This window comes from Haplochromis burtoni, unplaced genomic scaffold (genome assembly GCF_018398535.1).
Source record: "Haplochromis burtoni strain Fernald_Lab_line unplaced genomic scaffold, NCSU_Asbu1 Contig_44, whole genome shotgun sequence".
In the NCBI taxonomy this organism is placed as follows: domain Eukaryota; kingdom Metazoa; phylum Chordata; class Actinopteri; order Cichliformes; family Cichlidae; genus Haplochromis; species Haplochromis burtoni.
The window spans coordinates 2,162,184-2,185,099 of NW_024582405.1; the positions used below are offsets into that span (position 1 = coordinate 2,162,184).

General features: G+C 40.5%; 1 protein-coding gene across 2 annotated transcripts; it reads left to right on the plus strand.

Annotated features, from left to right (window-relative positions):
* On the plus strand, positions 1-19,985 carry LOC102299955 (protein NLRC3). Of its 2 annotated transcripts, none has more exons than XM_005921064.3 (12): positions 1-55; positions 324-368; positions 1,014-1,133; positions 5,825-5,970; positions 6,471-8,265; positions 10,349-10,522; positions 13,787-13,963; positions 14,256-14,429; positions 14,543-14,716; positions 14,929-15,102; positions 16,765-16,938; positions 17,903-19,985. In XM_005921064.3, the coding sequence occupies exons 2-12, from the start codon at positions 331-333 to the stop codon at positions 17,910-17,912; spliced, it is 3,156 nt and encodes a 1,051-aa protein (XP_005921126.1). In that variant the 5' UTR covers positions 1-55; positions 324-330; the 3' UTR covers positions 17,913-19,985. The 2 variants fall into 2 exon arrangements, with proteins under 2 accessions (XP_005921126.1, XP_042076117.1); XM_042220183.1 differs by having other exon boundaries at positions 6-55; positions 6,474-8,265.
* The last annotated feature ends 2,931 nt before the right edge of the window (positions 19,986-22,916 follow it).

Sequence of the window (22,916 nt, forward strand, 5' to 3'; positions counted from 1 at the left end):
CCGAGAACGAAACTAAAAGTGAGATCAGTTGACAGAGCAGGAGAAATAAAGCAAGGTGAGTGTAACTGCGAATGCATGTTCTGTCAGAATAATCAAAAACGTTTTTTTGAGTTTCTGACTGTTCTCAAGTTGGAATAAAATTTAAGAAAGTCAGCAAAAATGTTTGTTTGATTGTCTGCCCAAAGGAAAATATTGACTTACCGTACTGTGTCTGCGTGCGTCGGTGTGTGTAATTCTTGTGCTACCAGTATTGGGTGTGACAAACATGTTTATTATGATAATTGTTCTGTGCTCATTCTTTGTTTTGCTGCTTTCTTTCTCAGACTAACGATGAGTGAACTGAAGGAACCTGGACCCTCAGACATAAAGTAGGACACTGATTCTTCTGTAAACTAAGGGGAAGATGAATCATTTGGCAGGAGATACTATTATTTGGATTAAAAAGCACAACATAAACTTACTGACAAAGGAGTGAAGGAGTGCTTCTGTTTCATTGTAACTATACACAAGCAAGCACATAAGTAGGGTGGGAGAAGTGAGCAGGATAACATAAAAACATGCATTAACGTCAGATTTTATATGATATAAAGGCTGCTCAGTGGAAATTCTTTCTGCTGCTGCTTCAAAGATTTGGGTCTGATCAGAAAGACTACACAGGGGACGGTAATAATAAGAGTGTAATACTATTCTCTCAGCACTACACTCTCACTGTTTCTCAGTCCTTACACAGTCATGATCAGAGTTTAGGATTAGGATTGAAGAGGAAAAGATTAAACATTTACTGAAAACATCACATGTTTTAGCCTCAGCACTACACTCTCACTGTTTCTCAGTCCTTACACAGTCATGATCAGAGTTTAGGATTAGGATTGAAGAGGAAAAGATTAAACATTTACTGAAAACATCACATGTTTTAGCCTCATAAACCCAACCCTGAGGGAGAAGAAGCTCAGTACCAAACAACAGGAACATGCACAAGACAAATGTATGATTTTTTCTGTTTGTGTTTCCAGCATTCAGCAACGCAGACACAGTGCAGAGCTTTCAAGATCCAGCTGTGTGTCTTTGAAGACTAACCAGTCCAAAGATGAAAACCCAATCTTCAGTAAAGAACCTGGACTCTCAAACACAAAGTAAGGCAGTGTTTATTCTGTAAATGAAGCTGAAGACAATTCATGATAAGAGAACCACTGTTGTTTTACAGTAACTCTTAGACCACCTTCACTCAACTCTAACAATGCAAAGCTTCTGTGAGGATGTTGAAAATTTGTGTATTTCCCCACACGAAAAAAAAATTACCCACTGCAAGCAGGTCTGGCCCGGATCTGGTATTAAGCCGGTACTGCTGGCTGACTTCTGGTATGATAAGACGTATGTCATCCAGATATGGGCCAGGCCTGGCATAGATGGCACTGTCTATGCGATGGCATGCCATATCTGGCCCGATTATGGTTTGGTTTATGTGGCCCAGGCCCATAGAAAACAGCTCTGGCCAGGATCCGGCATCAAGCTGGCACTTCTGGCTGACGGTTGTTATGGCAGGGTGTATGTCAACCAGATGTGGGCCAGGTCTGGCAATGACGCTCCTGTCTATGCAATGGCATGCCATATCTGGCCCGATTATGGTTTGGTTAATTTGGCCCATGCCCATAGAAAACAGCTCTGGCCGGGATCCGGCATCAAGCCGGCACTTCTGACTGACTGGTGTTATGGCAGGGTGTATGTCAACCAAATGTGGGCCATGTCTAGCAATGATGCACTATTTATGTTCCTATTTTCCTATTTTAGTTAGAAGACCCAAATGCCATGTTTGTTTGTTTAGAAGACCCAAATGCCATGTTTGACAGGTTTGTGAGTGTACACTTTATCCAAAACCTAGTGAGGGTTTACTCATCTTTGCCAGTGGGTGGCTGTAGCTCAGGTGGCTTAGTGGTTCGATCCCTGGCTCCTCCAGTCTGCATGTCGTGAGTGTGAATGTGTATGAATGTAGTTAGGAAGCACTCAGTTAAGAGAAAGTGTGTGGTTGGGTGAATGTGGCATGTTGTATAGAGCACTTTGAGTAACCTGGGAGGGTTGAAAAATGTTTTATAAGAATCAGTATGTTCACTGTCTGAACAGAGTTTTGTCATGTTACGTTTGCACTATTATGCACATGTTGTTATTACAAGGCTTAATTAAGGTACACATTAGGCTGACAGCTGGGGCCAGACCTGAAACTGTTCTGGGCCAGCACAGGACCACCAGTGTGTCTGCAACTGGCCTTGTGCTGGCCCATGTGTGGGCCACCTCTGGCAAACCAGATCTGGGCCCACAAAGGGCCGTCATTCTTTGCGGTATGTGGGCCATGTGTAAGCACATCGTGTGGGCCAGATCCGGGCCATACCAATTTTGCTATGTGGGTATCTGATGTGAAAAGCTCACTGATAAACACATCAAGGAGTTCTTCTATTTTAATGTATCTGTATACATGCACAGCTAAATATAAGTAAGCAGGATTTCCTCACATAAAGATCAGATTTTGGATGATAAAGATTTCAAATCTTTAGTCTCTTTAGAGGCATGATGGTTAAAACAAAACAAAGCAAAACAAACAACTGCACAAAAACACAAATTAAGCAATACATAATTATAAACCTTTGTTTTTAGTAGACTTTGTATCCTAAATAGTGAATATAGTATGTACAGTATAGTAAAATACAGTAAACTTTAAGTCTTCACAAATTAGAATATTTGACTTATTCTCAGAAATGCAAACCAAGCTCTTGCTATAGGCAACATGTAGACACTGCAGAGCCCATAGTAATGGGCCATATACTCCATTCTCCTGAAGGATCCTTCAGTGGACAAACCAAGAAGTTGATACCTTCAAAAAAGTGCACAAAATACATGTAGACTGGTTGAGCAAACTTGTTCAAACCAAGACTTGAGTTTCGAGTTTTAATGTGCTTCTTTAGTTACTTCTTTGTTTACATGGAGGTATGTTTTGAGTCACTGTCATGATGGAAGTCCCAACCATGACCCATCCTCAGTGTTCTGGTTGAAGGAAGGAAGTCCTTGTCTAAGATTTTGCACTACATGGCCCCACCCATTGGCCACTTTTGAACAGTGTTGGGACTAACGCGTTATTAAGTAACGCGTTACAGTAACTACATTATTATTGTGGTAACGAGCACGGTAACTAGTTATTATGCCAAAATCAGGAACGCGTTAGTCGTTACTGGGATTTAGATAGGGTCGTTACTCGTTACTTCGTGTGGTGGCTATCGCGGAGCTTCCACAGATTCAGTAACATTAGCAAGTGGTGGAGGCCAGCAGGTGGATGAAGGAAAAGGGACGCAGAAGGAAAAGAGACCCGAGGCGGCCGCCGGTCCAAGTGTGAACTGAACTTCAGGTAAGAAGTTATGACCTGCAGTCTCTCTGGGTCAGATATGAACCAAGTTTAGGTGGAGTTTATTTTCGTTATTCTGACTTTTTCCGTACTGCGTGCTAGCTAGCATGACGGAGTTTCTATACAGCTGGGTGGTGCTATGAAGTTAATGATGTTGAACTTTATTTTGTTCATAAGTTATTAGAGTTGCCAACCGTCCCGTCTGGTATTCAGAGAAAATATTACGCGTTTCTTATTGAGGTGAAAAGGAACAGTTTGTCCCGTAATTCAGCTACAATGAAAAAGGCACAAAGCTGGAGTTATTCTGTGTCTTTGCTGCACAGCTGCCTCTTCTTCTCTCATTCTCCCCCTCCCTCCCTGTTTCTACTTCAATCATGAAAACTGATCAATGATCAGCTGATCGGCTCTCTTGTTTGTTTATCGCTCACTTTGCGCCAGAAAGAGGAAACCAGCGGATGTCGCGCTAAACAACAGCAGCACGTTTAAGCTTGATCAGCTGTTGTTAGAATTTATTTAATATTAATTTCTAGTATCAGCTGATGTTTGCTGGAGCCACAGCTGCAAAAAAGCTGCTGGTCATGATATGGTTTGGTTATTGGTGAGAGGGAAACATGAAGATGAAACCAGGAGATGTCCTACTGGATCATCAGAGCTGAACAGGTGATGGAGAAACAGGTTTACCTTTTAGGTGACATGAATGAGTTGAAGGGAAGTTATGAACTGTTTCTGAGAGACAAATAACACCAGGATCCTTTTTTAGGTAGCTGACAGCTGGTAACTGTGCAGGGGCGGGTCTAGCAAAGTGTTGCCAGGGGTCCAGTAGGGCATTAACAGGGAGAGGGGGCACAAAGAAATACTTTTCTTTCTTATTCTCATTTAAAATGTCTAGCTTTTAAAAAATAATTATCTGAATCTTACAACAAACGATTGATAGATTGATGCATATATACCATCAGAACAGTGAACATCACTGTCACAACAGTGTTTATTTTCATTCAAAGGCTTTATGATTTTTCCTATAATGGTGGGCCGGTCTCTAGTCAAAATGCCCGGGACATTTTTTTGTCCCAGTCCAGCCCTGTATGCAGCTCATCTGCAGTCTGGTGTTACCTACATCTTCCTATTCAGAAGGCAGAATTTCCGAGTTCTGAGTACAATCGAAAGCACCACGACTGCAGTTTTTGTGTTGGATGTAAAAGGCGCACATGACGCTGTGACGTAGGCTAGAATCATGGCAGCAGTCAATGACGGTCCAGGCGTGGGATTTCTCTCGTGGAAATATGCACATTATCTTTTCCTTTCTATTGGTAGGTGGCACAGTGCACTTGTGGCAAGTAAGCAAGCTAGAAGACTGGCAAAGTTATGGAAGAACACATTAACAAGAGAATTCTGAGTAAAACCAAAGTTACTTTCCCTAGTAACTAGTTACTTTGAAAGTAACGAGTAACTTGAAGTAACTGAGTTACTTTTGAGAGAAGTAACTAGTAATGTAACTAAGTTACTATTTTAAAGTAACTTACCCAACACTGCTTTTGAAGCTGTCTTGTACACTTAGCAGAAACACAGCCCCAATGCATATTGTTTCTGCCTCTGTGGGGATGCCGTTCTTTGGGTCCTACTCAACATTTCTCTTATACCAAACATGGTTGGTCATGTTGACACCAAAGACCTTGATTTTGGTTTCACCTGAAACAGGACTTTTACTTGAGCCTTCTTGGAATCATTGAGATGCTCAATGACAAACTTAAGATGGGCCATTAAATCCTTCCATTCACTTCCACTTGTCCCATTCAGGGCCATGGGAGAGCTGGAGCCTATCCCAGCTGTCGTGGGTGAGAGGTGGGGTACACTCTGGGAAGGTTTCCAGTCTAATCGCAAAGCTAACACAAAGAGACAGACTACTATGAGCAATTTACAATCACCAATTAACCTAACTCCACTAACTGCATGTCTTTGGACTGTGAGAGGAAGCCAGAGTACCGGGAGAAAATTCGACAAGGGGAAAATTCAGTTTCGAATGGCCCTTAGCAATGGGTCAGACACTCCATGCTCCCAAAGCCCAACAGGACTTCTTCTTCAGTCTGATGGTTTCCTTCATCTCTGGTGTGTGTAGGTGTGTCCTACTCTATGTGCTAGAAATTTTATGTTCCAGGAAGTGTGAGTTTAACCACATTTCCATGTAGCACATCCAACTATACTCATATCCATTCTGGGTCTTAAATAAGGCTCCAGGCTTGTTCTTGAAAGCTTGCATTTTTCCCCTCTCAATTAAATTAGTCTCTGCAGCCTTTCCATGCTTTGTGATTGGCTCCAACAGCCAACTACAGACTGATCATGACCGTGATATATATTTGTCAGTGCTAGTATTAACTTTTAGCACTTCTGGCTTTACTGTGCTTTGTTTTGATCAGAATAATTGTTCCGTGGTTTTCACAGTGTGGAGGAGCAGATGTCCTGCTGTACTTCCTATCAGGATTTTAAAAAGGATCTGGTCTCTACCAGCTGTGGATGCAGACAGTCCATCTCCTTGCACCAGTCTGCTTCATTAGAAGGCTCTTCAAGCATTCAGAGAAACTATGAAAGTAAGCTCTGTCTGATTATTTCATTTCTGAAAGCTGGACTTCTTGTGTTGTTCAGGTATTAAAAGCTAAAATAAAATCTGGTGTCTTGCCAAATGAGCAAAGGACAAAGCACAAAATATACCCAAAGAGCCTTTATTCTTAACAAATTGAATTCTAAAAAAAAGAACAACAATTCAAGTGCATCAGCAACTATAGTGGCTTGTCTTCTTCTAGTGCATTGCTTAAAGCTCACTCACAAATGCACAGCTGAAATGGTCCAAATCCATAAATGGTAAGGAAAACCAATGGACTTTATCCGTTAGGCCTGCAAAGTCATTCAGCATTCAACTACACCAACCAGCCTAGAGGGATGGTTTGGTCCAAAAATCTGAGGCGTAGCCCTCCCCCTTGGTCTGGTTGAGAAGAAACTTCCTTTTCCCTGTCTCCCCCCGTCCATTTTTCTATAACATCCAGTTATAATATATATTTTGCTTTATGTTCATTGATTTTCATTCTTTTAGCAGATAGTCGTCTGCTGCAGAAGTTGTTAGACAAACATAAGGCTAATCTGGAGAGGAGATGTAAATGTTTGACTGAAGAAACAGAAAGTGGAACCCTATTTAACAGGATCTTCACTGAGCTCTACATCACAGAAGGACAGAGTGAAGAGGTTCATACCCAACATGAGGTGTGGCAGCTGGAGACAGTTTCCATGAACAAGGCCCTCCATGACACTCCAGTCAGGTGTCATGACATTTTTAAAGCCTTGCCTCACCAACAGAGATGCATCAGAGTGGTTCTGACGAATGGCATTGCAGGCATTGGAAAAACTTTCTCAGTGCAGAAGTTCACTCTGGACTGGGCAGAAGGTTTGGAGAACCAACGTGTCAGTGTGGTGATTCTGCTTTCATTCAGGGAGCTAAACCTGATCAGAGATGACCGGTACAGTCTTCTGGACCTGCTCCATGTTTTCCATCCAACATTACAGAAGGTCACAGCAGAGCAGCTCACTGTCTGCAAACCTTTGTTCATCTTTGATGGCCTGGATGAAAGCAGACTTTCATTGGATTTCACTAAAGGGAAGCTTGTGTCTGATGTCACACAGAAGTCATCAGTCAGTGAACTGCTGACAAACCTCATCAAAGGGAATCTGCTTCCCTCAGCTCTCATCTGGATAACTTCCCGACCTGCAGCAGCCAATCAGATCCCTCCGATATGTGTTGACAGGGTGACAGAAGTACGAGGCTTCACTGATGCCCAGAAGGAGGAGTACTTCAGGAGGAGATTCAGTGATGAAGAGGTGTCCAGCAAATTCATTTCCCACATGAAGACATCCAGGAGCCTTCACGTCATGTGTAGAATCCCAGTCTTCTGCTGGATCACTGCTACAGTCCTAGAGCACATGTTGACTACAGAGCAGAGAGGAGAGCTGCCCAAGACCCTGACTGACATGTACTCACACTTCTTGCTCGTTCAGACAAAGAGACAGCACAAGTACCATGAGGGATATGAGACGAGTCCACAAGAGCTGACAGAGGCTGACAGTGAAGTTCTTCTGAAGCTGGGGAGGCTGGCCTTTGAAAATCTTGAGAAAGGAAACATCATGTTCTACCAAGAAGACCTGGAGCAGTGTGGTCTGGATGTCACAGAGGCCTCAGTGTACTCAGGAGTTTGTACAGAGATCTTCAAACAAGACTGTGTGATATTCCAGAAATCAGTCTATTGCTTTGTTCATCTGAGTATTCAGGAGTTTTTGGCTGCAGTCTACATGTTTCACTGTCATACTAACAAAAAAACAGAAGTGCTGAAGCATTTTCTAGGGAATGGTGAACATATTTATTGTGGTGACATCTCGTCTTTAGATGTCTTTCTGAGCAGAGTCATGCAGAAATCCCTCCAAATTAAAAATGGACACCTGGACCTGTTGGTCCGATTCCTTTATGGTCTCTCTCTGGAGTCCAACCAGAGACTCTTACGAGGTCTGCTAGGCGAGACAGAGAGCACTCCAGAAATTATACAGCGAATCATCAGCAACCTTTGCAAGATAACCAATGAGAATACCTCTCCTGACAGATGCATCAACATCTTCCATTGTCTGATGGAAATGAATGAACTCACGGTACATCAGGAGATCTTGGAGTTTCTGAAGTGCAAAAACAGATCAGAAAAGGAGCTCTCTGAGATCCACTGCTCAGCTCTGGCCTACATGCTTCAGATGTCAGAGGTTTTGGATGAGTTTGTCCTGAAGAAGTATAACACATCGGATGAGGGACGAAGGAGACTGATTCCTGCTGTGAGGAACTGTAGAAAGGCTCAGTGAGTAAATATCTGATTAACATTGTAAATCAATGTAAATTTGTAGCTAAGGTGTTCAAAAGTTCTTACTATAATGCTCTCATTGTTCTTTCTTATAATTCCATTTTTTCTATTGCAAACAATACACTGGTTAGATTTTCACAGATGCTGTTGAGCTGCTCTGAAAATGTTGTTTGTTTTTAAGTAAGAATTACTGCAACAATGCATTGTAACGACGGATTACTGTTTGCTTACAAACTCTAACTAATTACGACCACAGTAAATAGACTACATTTGAAATTGCACTAAAATCTTCAGGTCTGAGAGAGACTGAGGAGAATTATTGTTTCATGTTACACATGTTAACACAAATCTCTATCCCAGGGGTAGGGAACATTAGTCCTCGAGAGCCGGTGTCCTGCAGGTTTTAGATCTCACCCTGGGTCACCACACCTGAATCAAATGATTAGTTCATTACCAGGCCTCTGGAGAACTGCAAGGCATGTTGAGGAGCTAATTTAACCATTTAAATCAGCTGTGTTGGATCAAGGACACATCTAAAACCTGCAGGACACCAGCACTCGAGGCCTGGAGTTCCCTACCCCTGTTCGATCCTAATGAGGACACAGTTAACAACTTTATTTAATGTCTGTGTTTTTGTTGTTAATGTTTAAGCATAGCATCAAAAACAAAAACCAAAGATGAAATCTTGTGCAAAGAGACTTAAAATCGGCATATTGATTGTACCTAGAAATTGAGGTTACAGTGCTACAAGCCTAACTGCTCATCAATATTGATTGATTGATTGATTGATTGATTGATTGATTGATCATACTTTATTCATCCCGAGGGAAATTGGGTTAAGGCTGCCAGCTGTGCCAGCGTCATCTTACCCTTCCAACCATACATACATTACACAAACATCACATGGGGAAGACAGGTCAGAGAGGTATAACATGGAAAAAGCACAACATGAGGAAAGATAAGGAGAAAAAAATAACTCCCCCAGACTGAGCTCCAACAGGGAGATCAGTTTGAGAACAGAAAAAAACACCTCTAGCACTAAAAAACTCTTAATACACCAAAGAAACACATGACAAGCAACAGGGGTGGGTAAAGGGTGAGAGACAGCCAATGTAGACAGTACATCCGGGCCTGCAGCCTCCAGCCAACCCAGGTGGCCTTGCATAGAATGTGAAGAACAGTCTAAACACAGTCGTTATCAGGGTGTTTTTGTTCAACTCCAGCCTTGAGACCGCAGCTGGCGCCAAAGGGGTATCCGCATGAAGTGATGGTGTTTTTTGCTTTAGTGCGAACAACTCATATGAATTTCAAAGCTGTTCTAAAGTCAAAGTCAAAGTCAAAGTCAACTTTATTGTCAATTCTGCCACATGTACAGGACATACAGAGAATAGAAACTTCGTTACTCTCAATCCCTAGATAAAATAGAAAAAGAACATTTAAATATAAGAGTGATTAAAAATGCAAGTAAAATATTTTAAAGTAAAAATTAAATAATATAATACAATTTTACATATAACAAGAAAGCTATACAATATACAATATAAGGGTAAATGACATTGGGTGCAAACCAGGCAGAGTAGTGCAAATAAGCAAATAGTGCAAATGGAGATTTGGTAATGTACGGTATGAGATAGTGTAACATAAAGTCTTATGAGGTAAACTAACAGTCCAACACTGGTCTCTCAATCTCCCGTTGGAGAGCCGTGAGCTTCTCCATGATGTTATCAAACTTATGTTCCGTGGTCTCGTCATTCTTGTGCTCAAAGAGCCGATTCTGAGAACTCACGACCGCAGTGAGCTTCTCCAAGATGCGATCCAATTTGCGCTCAGAGGTGTTATTCCGATTTTATTGGTACTACTTGAACTCCGCCTCTGGCTGCACACTGTATACTTCACTAGGTTTGTGTAAGCATTCTGTCTGCAGATGTGTGGAAAGAGCTGATATTAATTTGTCTCTGTCTGGATTCAGGTTGCACCATTGTGCTCTTTTTCTTTTGTTCAATGACATCTTACTTTGGAACATGCCACACAAAACACTAGTTCTTTATAATAACTTGTTCTGTAATATGTGTCATCACAGACTTTCTGGCTGTAAACTGTCAGAGACTCACTATGAAATCGTGGCCTCAGCTCTCATGTCCAACCCCTCCCATCTGACAGAGCTGAACCTGAATGGAAACAACCTGCAGGGTTTAAAATCACAAAACCTTTTTACTGCTCTGGAGAGTCCAAACTGCAGACTGGAAACTCTGAGGTCAGTTCACTGATTACTATTTCTGAAGATATTTCAATAAATTGAACTGTAAAGCTTTCCCCTTATAACCTGACTCTAGTGCTGTCAGATGGAGTGACCCATCTTTTTCCAGTTCCTTTACGGTATGTTAGTTTTGGGTATCCAGGACTCGAATTTCGGCACCAGATTGTGCACATAGTTTAATAGGTTAAATCCTACACTCTACATTACCTGATGCAATGCCATGTGTCAAGTTGTCTTGCCTTTAGTTTCTTCATGTGGTGTTCTGCACTAACAGCTCCCATACAGACCTCCATACTCAGAGACTGAGAAAGTATATACACAAGGGGAAAATTAGGGAGTGGAGACAGCTGGGAAACACGGTGGAACAAATTAGACATAAGAGGAAAGGGAAGCAAACCAAACGTTATACACAAGAGACAAGGACTATCAAAAGGAAAGAGGAAACCTGACAGACACAGTACTCAAAACTTAAAACAATGATATTTTGTTTTGTGATTTTATTTGCTGGGGTGCTGGAATTTCTTTTTACATTTTTTAATTTAATACTCAAATGTTTTTTTAAATGTATCCATCACAAATTTCTGAAATTAATTTTTATGCTAAGACCAGTTAAATATTCAACTCAGTCAATAGTTTTAAAGATATACATGTTTAATCATTAACTCAAATTTTAGAGTGCAAAATAAAGGCCAGAAAGAAATTGACAGACCAACCAAAATATATTTTGAAAGGTATTCTGTATGTATGAGTATGCACCAGGGGCCTGTTCTTCGTACCTCGCTAAGTAAGTTAGCTGGATTAGATTGTTGACGATTTCGCGTGATCCAGGATCGTTCGGTTCCCCGAAGCCCATCCGGGACTTGCTGTCATAGCAACAGAGCCGTAAGCGTAAACCTGCTGGGGAGCAGGTTTACTTTATGTAAACAGGATTAGATCGCGGCCACGCAGGTATGCCCGCGTCATTTATACGAAAGCAACAGCGATATTCCACCACTGTTTCACCATAAATAAATAACATCAATGTAACTAAAGACAATGCAGCACCTGATCCATTTATTGATTTCACACAGATACATACAGGTCATTTCCTAAAAAAGGGAAATGTACTATTAACATTCTATTACATGTATGTGATTATTACAGATGTAATTCATATTTCAGAGTAGCAATTGCAAATTACTTCGTGTAATCAAGATGAGAGACCACGGCTATAAAAGCGAAGGTGGATTTGGGAAGCCTGTCGCAGCCATGTCCTGCGGAAGGTGCAAGATTGATAAGGAGAGTTTTCAGAATTCAGCGTATATTGCGGGACAGACAGGATCCTTTAGCTCAGCGCGACAGTGTGCTCATAGAGAGATATCGATTTTCCCGTGAGGGTATTATTTACTTAACCAACTTGTTGACGAGGGGGTGCAGGACCACCACCTGTCTTTTTTTGCTCTGCCCTTTTCTTGGTTGCTGTTATAAACAAACAGATTATTTCAGGGTCTCTTTCCAAGAGACTAAAAGCAATATAAGTGATAAATATTACCATTCTGTAGAATATTCCTATATTTCACTTTTACCTGTTCCCATGTTCTAGTGGGTCCTGTTGTGGCTCTAATGTGAAAGGGGATATAATATAACATATTATAATATAATAAAGTAATATAATATTGGATAATATAGTGTATATAATAAATCTACCCTACCGCCTACTGGTGTTGGCCAGAGGGGCCGATGGCGCGATATGGCAGCCTGGCTTCTGTCAGTCTGCCCCAGGGCAGCTGTGGCTACAACCGTAGCTGCCTCCACCAGTGTGTGAATGTGAGAGTGACTGAATAGTGGCATTGTAAAGCGCTTTGGGTGCCTTGAAAAGCGCTATATCAATCCATCCATTATTATTGTTTTATTAAATTACTTACGAGTTTAATTTGTCAGCAACTTTCTGCCAGCCCTCTCTCCTTGCTTTTGCAGCCTTTGCAGTGTTCCCTTGCGTTTTAATTAAACTCTGAAACTCCTGAAATCCCTCACTCAAGAGTTCTTGCTCTGCTGCCGAAAAATACCGAGCCGAGCGCGCTCCGTCGACATTTTCGCCGACCAATCAGAGGGTTGCCGATCAATGTTTCTACTATCGATGCGTAGCCCCTTTTACGACACCCAGTGATGTCACATTACTGCGTCCAGCTGTACTAATCGTCAACAGCAGGTGTGTTCGGGGAACCGGATTAGCGCGCTCACGGTTAGCGCGATGGTTTGGTCTTGGATGTTTCATTTGATCTTGGATGTAGTGAGCGATGTACGAAGCACAGGGCCCAGGAGGGCAACAGATAAGAACTAAAACTGGCTTCTTAAACATGGTTGATAAATAATCTGGATTGAAAAATTGCAGCCACTCCTCCTCAGCCTGTGCTTTTTTTATTCTAGGGTCTACCTTAGAATATAAATTGCCTTGAGGTGACTGTTTTTGTGGTTTGGCTCTGTATAAATAAAATCTAATTGAACTGGACTAAATTTGAGGATTCTGAAAGTTAGTTGAACTCAGTATACTGATTTATCCAAACTAACTTTTCATCATACCATAACCAGGTTTCTGTAAGGCAGAAAAAATCAATATGTTGAACAATTATTAAATCATTTACTCACAGTAACTTAGAGAGATCTAATGTTTAATAGTCCACATTTAATTGTTTTAGTTTTTGAAGCAGTTTAGGGTGTTATATTATTATTATGCTCATTTTTGGTTTGTTTGATGATGATCTGGGAGCAGACAGTCTCTGTGGGGATAAAATAAAGAGAGAAACTTCAGAGAGGTGTGTGAGACTGCAACTCTCTTTCCTGGTACCAAATCAGGATGATCACTTTGTTATTAATTTGACCAAATGATGAAATGATGTGATAGAAATGATGTCTTTTATATCTAAAGTAGGATGAATGCCAGCTTTCCCCACAAGACCAGTTTTTCCACAGAAAGTTTCACAATTCTCTATGAAACCCATGTCTATTATTTTTTTCACAACGGACTAGGTTGGTGTGCATAATATTGTTTGAATAATAGGTCAGTGTAATATTAAAACTAAAGTGATCATTTAAAATCACTTTATATTTAAAGTATGACAAATATGCAATTAAAAAAATAAAATAGGAAGGGGCCAAACACCTTTTCACGCTCTGACCAAACATGAGTGTAAAAGTGAAAGTGAAAGAAAGACAGATACTAAGTACTCATTTGATTGAGAGAAGGTAAAAACATTATATTAACGTGTTTTATTCCCGATTCAGTTTGGAGAGCTGCAGTTTGTCAGCAATCAGCCATGTTGCTCTATTCTCTGCTCTGAAATTAAACCCCTACCATCTGAAAGATCTGGACCTGAGCTACAACAACAACCTGGATGATTCAGGACTGAAACAGCTGTGTTGTTTTCTGGAAAGTCCACACTGTAGACTGGAGTCTCTGAGGTTAGGTCATTTACTCTCTGTTACTATTATAAATTTCATTATTAATTCATTTCCATTGTGTAGCATCCATTTAAAAATCAACGTTTTATTGGAATATAAATTGGTCTGTGGTCACTAAAGACTAGTGTTGGGCACAGATATTAAAATGAGTAGCCACTGTTAGTTATTAAATTAAATAAATGTTTCATATGCCTGCTAAACAGTCACATCCGTATACAGAAGATTCCCTGAACTTCAAATTACCAACCTTTCCACATCTAATTTGTTTAATATTGTTTTATTCGTTACTTAGATTGGAGCTCAGCGGTTTGTCACCGAAAAGCAGTGTTGCTCTGGTCTCAGCTCTGAAGTCTAACCCCTCCCATTTGAAAAAATTGGACCTGGCCTTTAATGACCTGCAGGATTTAGGTGTGAAACAACTATATGGTTTTCTGGAGAGTTCAAACTGTAGACTGGACACTCTGAGGTCAGTTAACCTATTCTGTGACTACTGATAAACCTAAATTTGATAGACTTCCATGAGTTCCATGTATAAATGACCAAAATATATGTTATCTGCATGTTTTATTCTCTATTTAGATTGGAGCTCTGCAGTTTTTCAGAGATTGGCTGTGCTTCTCTGGTTTCTGCTCTTAAGTCCAATCCCTCCCATCTGAAACATCTGGACTTGGGTGGAAACGCGATTCAGGATTCAGGAGTGAAGCAGCTGTGTGGTTTTCTGGAGATTCCTCTATGTAGATTGGAGACTCTGATGTCAGTTTGCTTACTGTCTGCTATCACAAAATCTTATAATTTATGTGTATAGTATAGTTAATTTCCTCCTTCAAAACTGAAAAAAATGATAATGATTAATGAATAAGAAATTCTTGCTGATGAGGGAAAGTATGGTTTATTTGCAAATGTAAAAACTGTCCATATGTGGCTGAATTGTATCTGATTTTATCCACATTTTTTTCTTTGTTCAGTCTGTGGTGCTGCAGTTTGTCAGAGATCAGCTGTGCTACTCTGGTCTCTGCTTTAAGGGCCAACCCCTCCAATCTGAAATATCTGGACTTGGGTGTAAATAAGCTGCAGGATTCAGGAGTGAAGCATCTCTGTGGTTTTTTGGAGATTCCTCTCTGCAGACTGGAGACTCTGAGGTCGGTTCACTTTCTGTAATTCTGTAATACATAATTACATTATGGATACACAGAGATACAAAGAAAATCAGAAATTAGGGATTGCTCATTTAATAAGGACAAATAATGTTTAGCTAAATCAGAATCGTTGGAATCTTTTTTTATATTGTCATTATGCAAAAAACACACTGATATTATATGCTGTTCTATTCAATGCAGAGTAAAATAAGGAAAGCAAAGAAAGCAATCTATTCATAACAATACAGAAATAGAAAATAAAAGTTTCTAATAAATAAATACAGTATAAGCATGATTAAATATGTACATATTTAACCTCCTAAGACCTGAAATCTTCCATGGTGTGCATTTTTGATTTCTCTCTTTGATTTCTCTTTTGTTTCTAAGAAAAATGAGCGCCACATATGAGGATATTCGTTTTAAATTTCGATAGAACAGTAGCAGTATAATGTCCTCGTAAGTGGATATCAGTTCCTTGTAAAGCAAAATTAAGTATTTTGGTCTTAATAACCCAAAATGTGATGTCCACATATGTGGACGCCAGGTCCTAGGAGGTTAATATGTACATATTAACATATGTAGATATGTGTGTGTGCTTGATTATTGATTGCACAAGTTTGAGAAGTGGACATACAACCCTAACAACATACAACTGATAGAGTTGTTTCGGTGGGTGCGAGTGCAATTATGGGTGTAGCGTATACAGTAGGGGACTTAGCACACATCCCTGTTTTAAGTTGACATTGAGGCTGAGTGTTGGGGAGAGGTGAGACCCTACTGTGACTCTCTGTGGGTGAGTTTTTGAGAAAGCCACTAATGCAGAGGCAAATGAAGTGTGGGAGGCTAACGTTGATAAGTTTTGTTATCAGTCTCTTAAGGATGATTTTGTTGAATGCCAAGCTGACGTTGATGAAAAGAAGCCTGCCATAAATGTCCTTGTATTCCAGATGGGTCAGGGTCCTGTTTAGAGCTGTGGCTATGGCATCGTCTGTTGATCTCTTATCCCTGCATGCAAACTGGTGTTGTCGAATATGGGTGGAAGTCCTTGGATGATATAACTTTTGGCCAGTTTCTCAAAAGAAGTGGTTCATGTTCTGAACTTGAGTGACAACAACCTGAAGCACAGCGTCACTATCAACAGCATTGGGTCTGGGTTTGTAGCTAATAAGTCAGCCACAGCCGACTCAAGTTGTTGCTGTGGAGGTAGTCCTCAGTTTTATTATTATAATCCAGCCTGGCCTGTCTGATGCCCTTTTTTTGATTTACTCTGGCTGAACTGTACAGTTCCACATGACCAGACTTGAAGGCAGTGTTTCTGTTCCTCAGCAGGGTCCTAACTGCACTTGCCATCCAAACCTTTGGTTGGCATATACCCAGATGCCGTGGTGATGGTGTCTGTGCAGTACTAGATATAGCAGAGTACAGATGTGGTGTACTCCTTCTGGTAGGCAGGCTGGTAACATAAACAAGGATATTTGGTCCAACTAGCACAGGTGGGGTGTTGTTATGGTGCTGTATCCTTGTTTAATGTTGGAGTAGACTTTATTCAGTAGCTTTTCCCACGTGCAGTACAGTTTACATACTGACAAAAATTGGGGAAGTAACCTGAACACATTTGATATAATTTATCACTGATTATATGTAGATGTTTTATTGTTTATCCAGCCTGAGGAGCTGCAATTTGTCAGTGATCAGCTGTGCTGCACTGGTTTCTGCTCTGAGGTCCAGTCCTTCACATCTAAGAATTCTGAACCTGAGTGACAACAACCTGCAGGATTCAGACGTTAAGCAACTCTCTAAACTTGTGAGGAGTCTACACTATAAACTGGTTACCCCAAGGTCAGTAAAGGTTGATAGGTATTGTACTAAACACAGTTATTATGAAAGGTCAACACATATATAATCAAAATTTTCTTGTAAATCTGTATCATCCAAGTGTTGGCTTTGAATTAAATTAGTTATTAACTAACTAATTAATTATTTTACTTTTTTCCTTTATTTGGCTTTTATTTATATCTTGTGTAAATGTTATTATTTAGTTCCAATCTATAGCACTTTGCATCAGCTATGTTTGTTTTAAGGTTCTTTATAAATAAAAATGATGATGATGATGGCTTGACATTAAATATCTCCCTCTGCCGGTTTTGCAGCCTACTGCAGCTTTTGTTGTGAGCATGTGTTTGAGTTGTTGTAAAGATGATTGCTTTTGTTATGTTCAAGTCTAAGGATATAAACTTGGATTCTAGCTGACAGTCTTATAAGATTTAAAGAAACAGGTTCTCATTCATCAGACTGTGGGAGCATAAAACTGCGGACTGTTGTTCAGAGAACCACTGTTACATTTGATAATCTAGTATCTGCATCTAGTCTTCATACAGAGCAGAAGTTCTTTTGAAGTTCAGAGTTGCATTTGCATTTTTTCCCCGTCAGTGACTTCATCTAGATATATTCAGTGAGAGCCTGCATGTTTATTTATTAGCTGATGAGATGTTCATTAATCCACAGAAACTCTTTGTTTCATTTAAACAGCAAGAATCTCATCATTAAAGTGCAATGAAGTATTAAAGACTCTCATCGGTTCATTTCCACTGTGAATTTGAGTGAAACAAACTTGATGCAGAAATTCTGTGTGAAGTTCAATATATTCACTCCAAAATCTTAACATGAGAGCTGAGAGGACAGGGGTTACACCGCACATTTGCTCCTCTGCTGCATGTTTTACTGGGGGTGCTTCATCAAGAAAGCGAATAAACTGAGTTTCAGTAAACAAAATATTAATCTCCGTTTCTTCTCTTATTTACAGCTGGGAATGATGATCTTGGCAATGGTGACAGTGTATGTGAGTGGATGAGCTGTGTCCTGATCATCCCGAGAGACTGAAGCAGCAGCAACGTGTGCGTTACTGGGAGGTGAAATGGAGAGTTAAGCTTCATCCAAAGAGAAGAAGTCTAGATGACTGTTAGTGCTGGAGTGTGACCTCTTCTAAGAGTATGCTAAGTGTATTCTTCTAACAGCTGCACTGAAGAAAAAACACATCAAGGGGGAAAGGGACACAGTTATTATTAAGAGGGAAAGGGACACAGTTATTATTATTATTATTATTATTAGTAGTAGTAGTAGTAGTAGTAGTAGTAGTAGTAGTAGTATTATAACAACCAATGATCAATTTTACAAATATAAGTATAAATGAAAAAATATTAATACTGATGCTTTTAATGAAGGACAATGTAAATACTGGTGTAAGTATATACTCATATAATTAGATATTATTCTTTTTATTTAGTTTTTTTTTCAAATAAGTACTTTCAGTTTAACTTCATTTTAAATGTTATTCAGCTTTTGCTTTATGTTCTGTGCGATAAATAAATCTATCATGATACTACAACACTTCAAACCACAACAATGTGTTGGTTATTTTAACATAGGCAGATAGATTTTAAAACAATTAAGAGTTTATTGTATTATATGTCTTCACTAACGGACAGCTTAAATGGCATTCTGACACAATCATTTTCATCCATGGTGGCGGAAGCTACCCCTTCAGTAGCTCCTGCTTGCATTATATTCTTTATTGTCATTACCTGATGGAACATAAAGATGTTAATAATTCAATTTAATTCAATTTTATTTGATTTATACAGTGCCGAACTACAACAACAGTCGCCTCAAGGTGCTTTATATTGTAACATAGACCCTACAATAATACATACGGAGAAAGACCCAATAACCATATGATCCCCTGTGAGCAAGCATTTTGGCAACAGTGGGAAGGAAACACTTTCTTATAACATGAAGAAGCCTCCAGAAGAACCAGTCTCAGGGTGGGGCTTCCATCTGCCTCAACTGGTTAGGGCGAGAGGAGGAAGACAGGATAAAAGAAAGGAAGAGAGCCAGAGATTGATAACAACTATGATTCAATGCAGAGAGGTTTGTTTTGTACTTTTAGTCTTCCATTTCTTTGGAAAGCTGGTTCTATATACTTTGTTTAAAAAAAATAACAAATCAATGATTTCAATGGGAAAAAAATCATCCAGGGTATCTGCACTGGTGTTGACTGGGTAATGTCTTAGGAACAAAAGGATGTATGAAGATCAACCGTCAGTGGGCTGAATTTCAAAAAGACCCCTGAAATCAAAGTGATGTAACAAAATGATGCCTGATAATGTCAGGGCATGCTTCTAGTCAGATGATGTATAGTGCTGTAAGGATCTTCTCCCAAGCTGGACCAGGGAATCACTGAGCTCCTTGACAGACTGAGGTGCAGCCTGGTGCCATCGGATGGATTGAAACATAACGTCCCAGAGGAGTTCTATTGGATGTAGGTCAGGTGAGGGAGCAGTCAGTGGTAGGGATGGGTACTGGTATCCGGTGCCATTATGGCATTTTTTGCTGAGATGTCATACACTTTGGATTCTAGCCAATCATTTTACCTTTGCAAGGATAGTTGGCGAGCCCAGGTATGTATGTTCTTTTAGAGCAGAGCTACAAATTAAAAATGCCCAAGGCGAAGCAGTCAAAAGTCTGGCTGTACTTCACAGCAAAAGATGCAAACTCAGCAGCCTGCAACAAGTGCTTTAAGGTGATACTGTGATACTGTGCAAAGGAGGTAACACCTCGAATCTGATGACGAACCTGGCGACGTATAGCGTTTTATTAAAAGCCGAGAAATGCACCGTATTTGATAGCTTGCTGCGAGACCTCACACCAACACATCTACTGCGGGTGTGGTGCCTGTTATCGGACCCGGAGTTAGCAACATCCCCCGAGAACTCGAAGAGGAGAGTCCTGGCCCCTAGCCCTGCCAGTTTAGTAGAAATGATGATGAATGATGATGGTAGCATCATCGAGTAGCTTAATGTTGTTCGTGTGTAATTTACGTTGAGTAGGCTAACCACATTATTAAATTAATGCATGTAAGGTGAACTAGCAAACACTGTTGTAGTTACATGTGGCTGTCTTCTTGTTTGATGGCAGATACTCCCTTCACCCTGGCCAAAAAGGCTAAAATGACCAAAGAAAACGGGGAAACAGCTAAACATGAGAGGTTTTTGGACAAAGTTTGTGTTTTTTCCATTGTTTAAGCACTGCTTCCAGCCAAGAACGATACCATACATGCCCTATATCTGCAGGAAAGGCTAACATTGTTATCTTTTTTAAAAAAAAACAGCTAAACATGAGAGGCTTTTGGACAAAGTTTGTGTTTTCCATTCTTTAAGCACCGGTTCGAGCACCGTTTAAGCACCGGCACCATTTCAAAAATACCGGTTTGGCACCGGTGTCAGATAAAACCTACACGATACCCATCCCTAGTCAGTGATATCAATTCCTTCATCCGCCATGAACTGTAACTGTCTTTTACAGGCTGCCACAAGGCCAGGAATTGTTGTGCACCAGGGGGAACTCGGGACCTACTACATGAGAGTAGAATGTAAAAATAGGTCCATCCTGATACCTAACAGTAGAGTCCTGTTGCCTAGTCTGTAGGGTGTCTGTGTGTGGCTCCATGGATATGACTCCTATGACCGCTGGGTGGCCAGTGTTGGACCTTTCAAATCTGGTATTCTATCTCAAATGCTACTTGGGCTCCAGAGTGAGCACTGTGCCCAGTCTACACTGCTTGTTATGAAGTTTGTATCTGATTTGGAAGTCATATTCTTGCTCTTGCAGTGCTCATACCATTCTTCCTTGCACAAAGGAGTAGATACCATCCTGCTGATGGTCTAAGGGCCTTCTACAACCCTATCCAGCTCTCCTAGACCAACTGCCTGTCACCTGGAATCTCCTCTAAGCTCTTGAGACTGTGCTGAGACACAGCAAACCTTCTGGCAATGGCAAGTATTGTTGATGTGCCATCTTGGAGGAGTTGGACTACTTATACTGTATAAACTCCAGGTATCATCTCATAACCCCAGCAGTGACATTGAGCCTAACCAAATGCAAAACTAGTAAAAACAAAAAGCAGTCAGAAAAGATGAGGAGGAAAAAAGACTCAGTGGCCTCCGCCTGTAAAACCATTCCTGTTCTGGTGGTTGTCTCACTGTTGTCTCTCTATTGCACCAAAGCAGCTTAAACAGATTGTTACGGACGTACCGCCCACGGGACATTGGATGGTTTAGGGGACTAATAGGACTGCTAAGGGGTTAAACAGATTGTTACGGCCCTAGCAGGGCCTCTCTCTCTCCTGAGGGTGCCTGTGTGGGCGTGTCCCACTACCTCCTGCCTGAGGTGCCACCTTTCCCTCCTGTACAGCTGACTCCCATCAGCAATTAAAGGTATTTAAGCCCAGAGCAGGGTGAGCTCTGGGCCAGAGTGCCATTTGTGTGGGTACAGCTAGTGAGCTGAGTGTTTGTGGTGTTTCCAGCTAGTGAGCTGTGTTTTGTGGTTTCCAGCTGGTGAGCTGCGTTTTCCTTTTGACTTTTTGGCATTACTGACCAACGCCTGAGTTTTGTTTGTGTTACTTTTATGGTGATAGCGGCTTGTCCGTCTCTTTTAGTTGAATTACTTCAATAAAACTGTTTCATTTTACTGTTTCGCCTCCTTGACTCCTTTTTCTGACCCGGTCACTTTTGTTACTCCCCCCTCACCGCCTAGACTCCCCCAGGGGAACGTAACAAGATTTAAAAAACCCTCTACTACCTAACCAACCAGGTCAATAATCCACAAGTTTAATTGGCTCAATGCTGAACTCTGATTAAAAAGTGTCCCCATTTTCTTTGAGCCCTGTATATAAAAGGAGAGGCTTCCAGTTGGATAAAATAGTAAATGTCTGTTTGTGGTAATGTTCTTTATAAAGAAATGTTTCCATGTGGAATTAACATTTTACTTTCAAACTTTTTTCCTTGAGGGTTTTAGTCACTGAAGATGATTAGAAACAAGTTCAGATTTAAGAATTAAATTTTACAAAGCACACCACCCACATATTGACTTGCTGCAAAATGTCCATCGCTGCCATCTTCAGGTTGCAGCTTGAAATGCCAAACACAGATGATGCAGGCTATCAGGCGAGTAGGAGAGAACTCATGCATACTGGAAATAATAATAATAATAATAATAATAATAATAATAATAATAATAATCACTCTTCAAATATTGAAAAAAAAGCTGTTTTTAGCATCTGCCTCCTTATTTAGAGGTATGTTTGTGCCCCAGTAGTCTTTCAGTACAGCTGATGGTGTTACTGGCACTGATTTTGCAAACATCACATAAATACCACAAGTGGAGAACGTTTTCAAACATCTGCTGAAATACAGAGAAAAGAAACTTACACCTAGCGCATACCGTTAAATGAAAGTAAAAATATTATAGTCTGTTAGAGACTTATTAATGTGTCACAAGCAGAGATGGGCAGTAACCCGTTACTGTTTTAAAGTAACGAGTAAAGTAAGGGATTACTCTCGCAAAAACAGTAATTAGATTACTGTTACTTTCCTGTAGGAACGCTGCATTACTGCGTTACTAAAACCGTGATTTTTTTGCGAGAATGTCTCATGACAATGACGTAAGCGAGTGCGACGTTCGTGACAACAGCTGTGTGCAGATCAACAATGGATAATATATCGAGTACGGGAGAGAGTATGAGCATGCAGCGTTTAAAGCGTGGAAGTACTGACCTTACTTTGAGTTTGATTCCGTAAAAAGTGACAAAAACATTAGTGTCCGTTGTGCGTGGGAAGAAAACTTCTTTTTACAGCGAAAAAAACCCTAAACTTCAAAGCAAGCACCGAGTGCGCTACCACGTAATGGGAAATTCACAGAGAAACTCGCGGATTCTTCCACTGATGGCTGCGGCACACCTGCACCAGGGTAAACCTCCGCCT

Excerpts from the sequence above, each read along its gene's own strand:
- LOC102299955 (XM_005921064.3), top strand. The coding sequence starts at position 331 with ATGAGTGAACTGAAGGAACCTGGACCCTCAGACATAAA. Across the intron at positions 5,971-6,470 it reads CATTCAGAGAAACTATGAAA|CAGATAGTCGTCTGCTGCAG; the intron begins GTAAGCTCTGTC and ends TCATTCTTTTAG. Across the intron at positions 13,964-14,255 it reads TGTAGACTGGAGTCTCTGAG|ATTGGAGCTCAGCGGTTTGT; the intron begins GTTAGGTCATTT and ends TTCGTTACTTAG.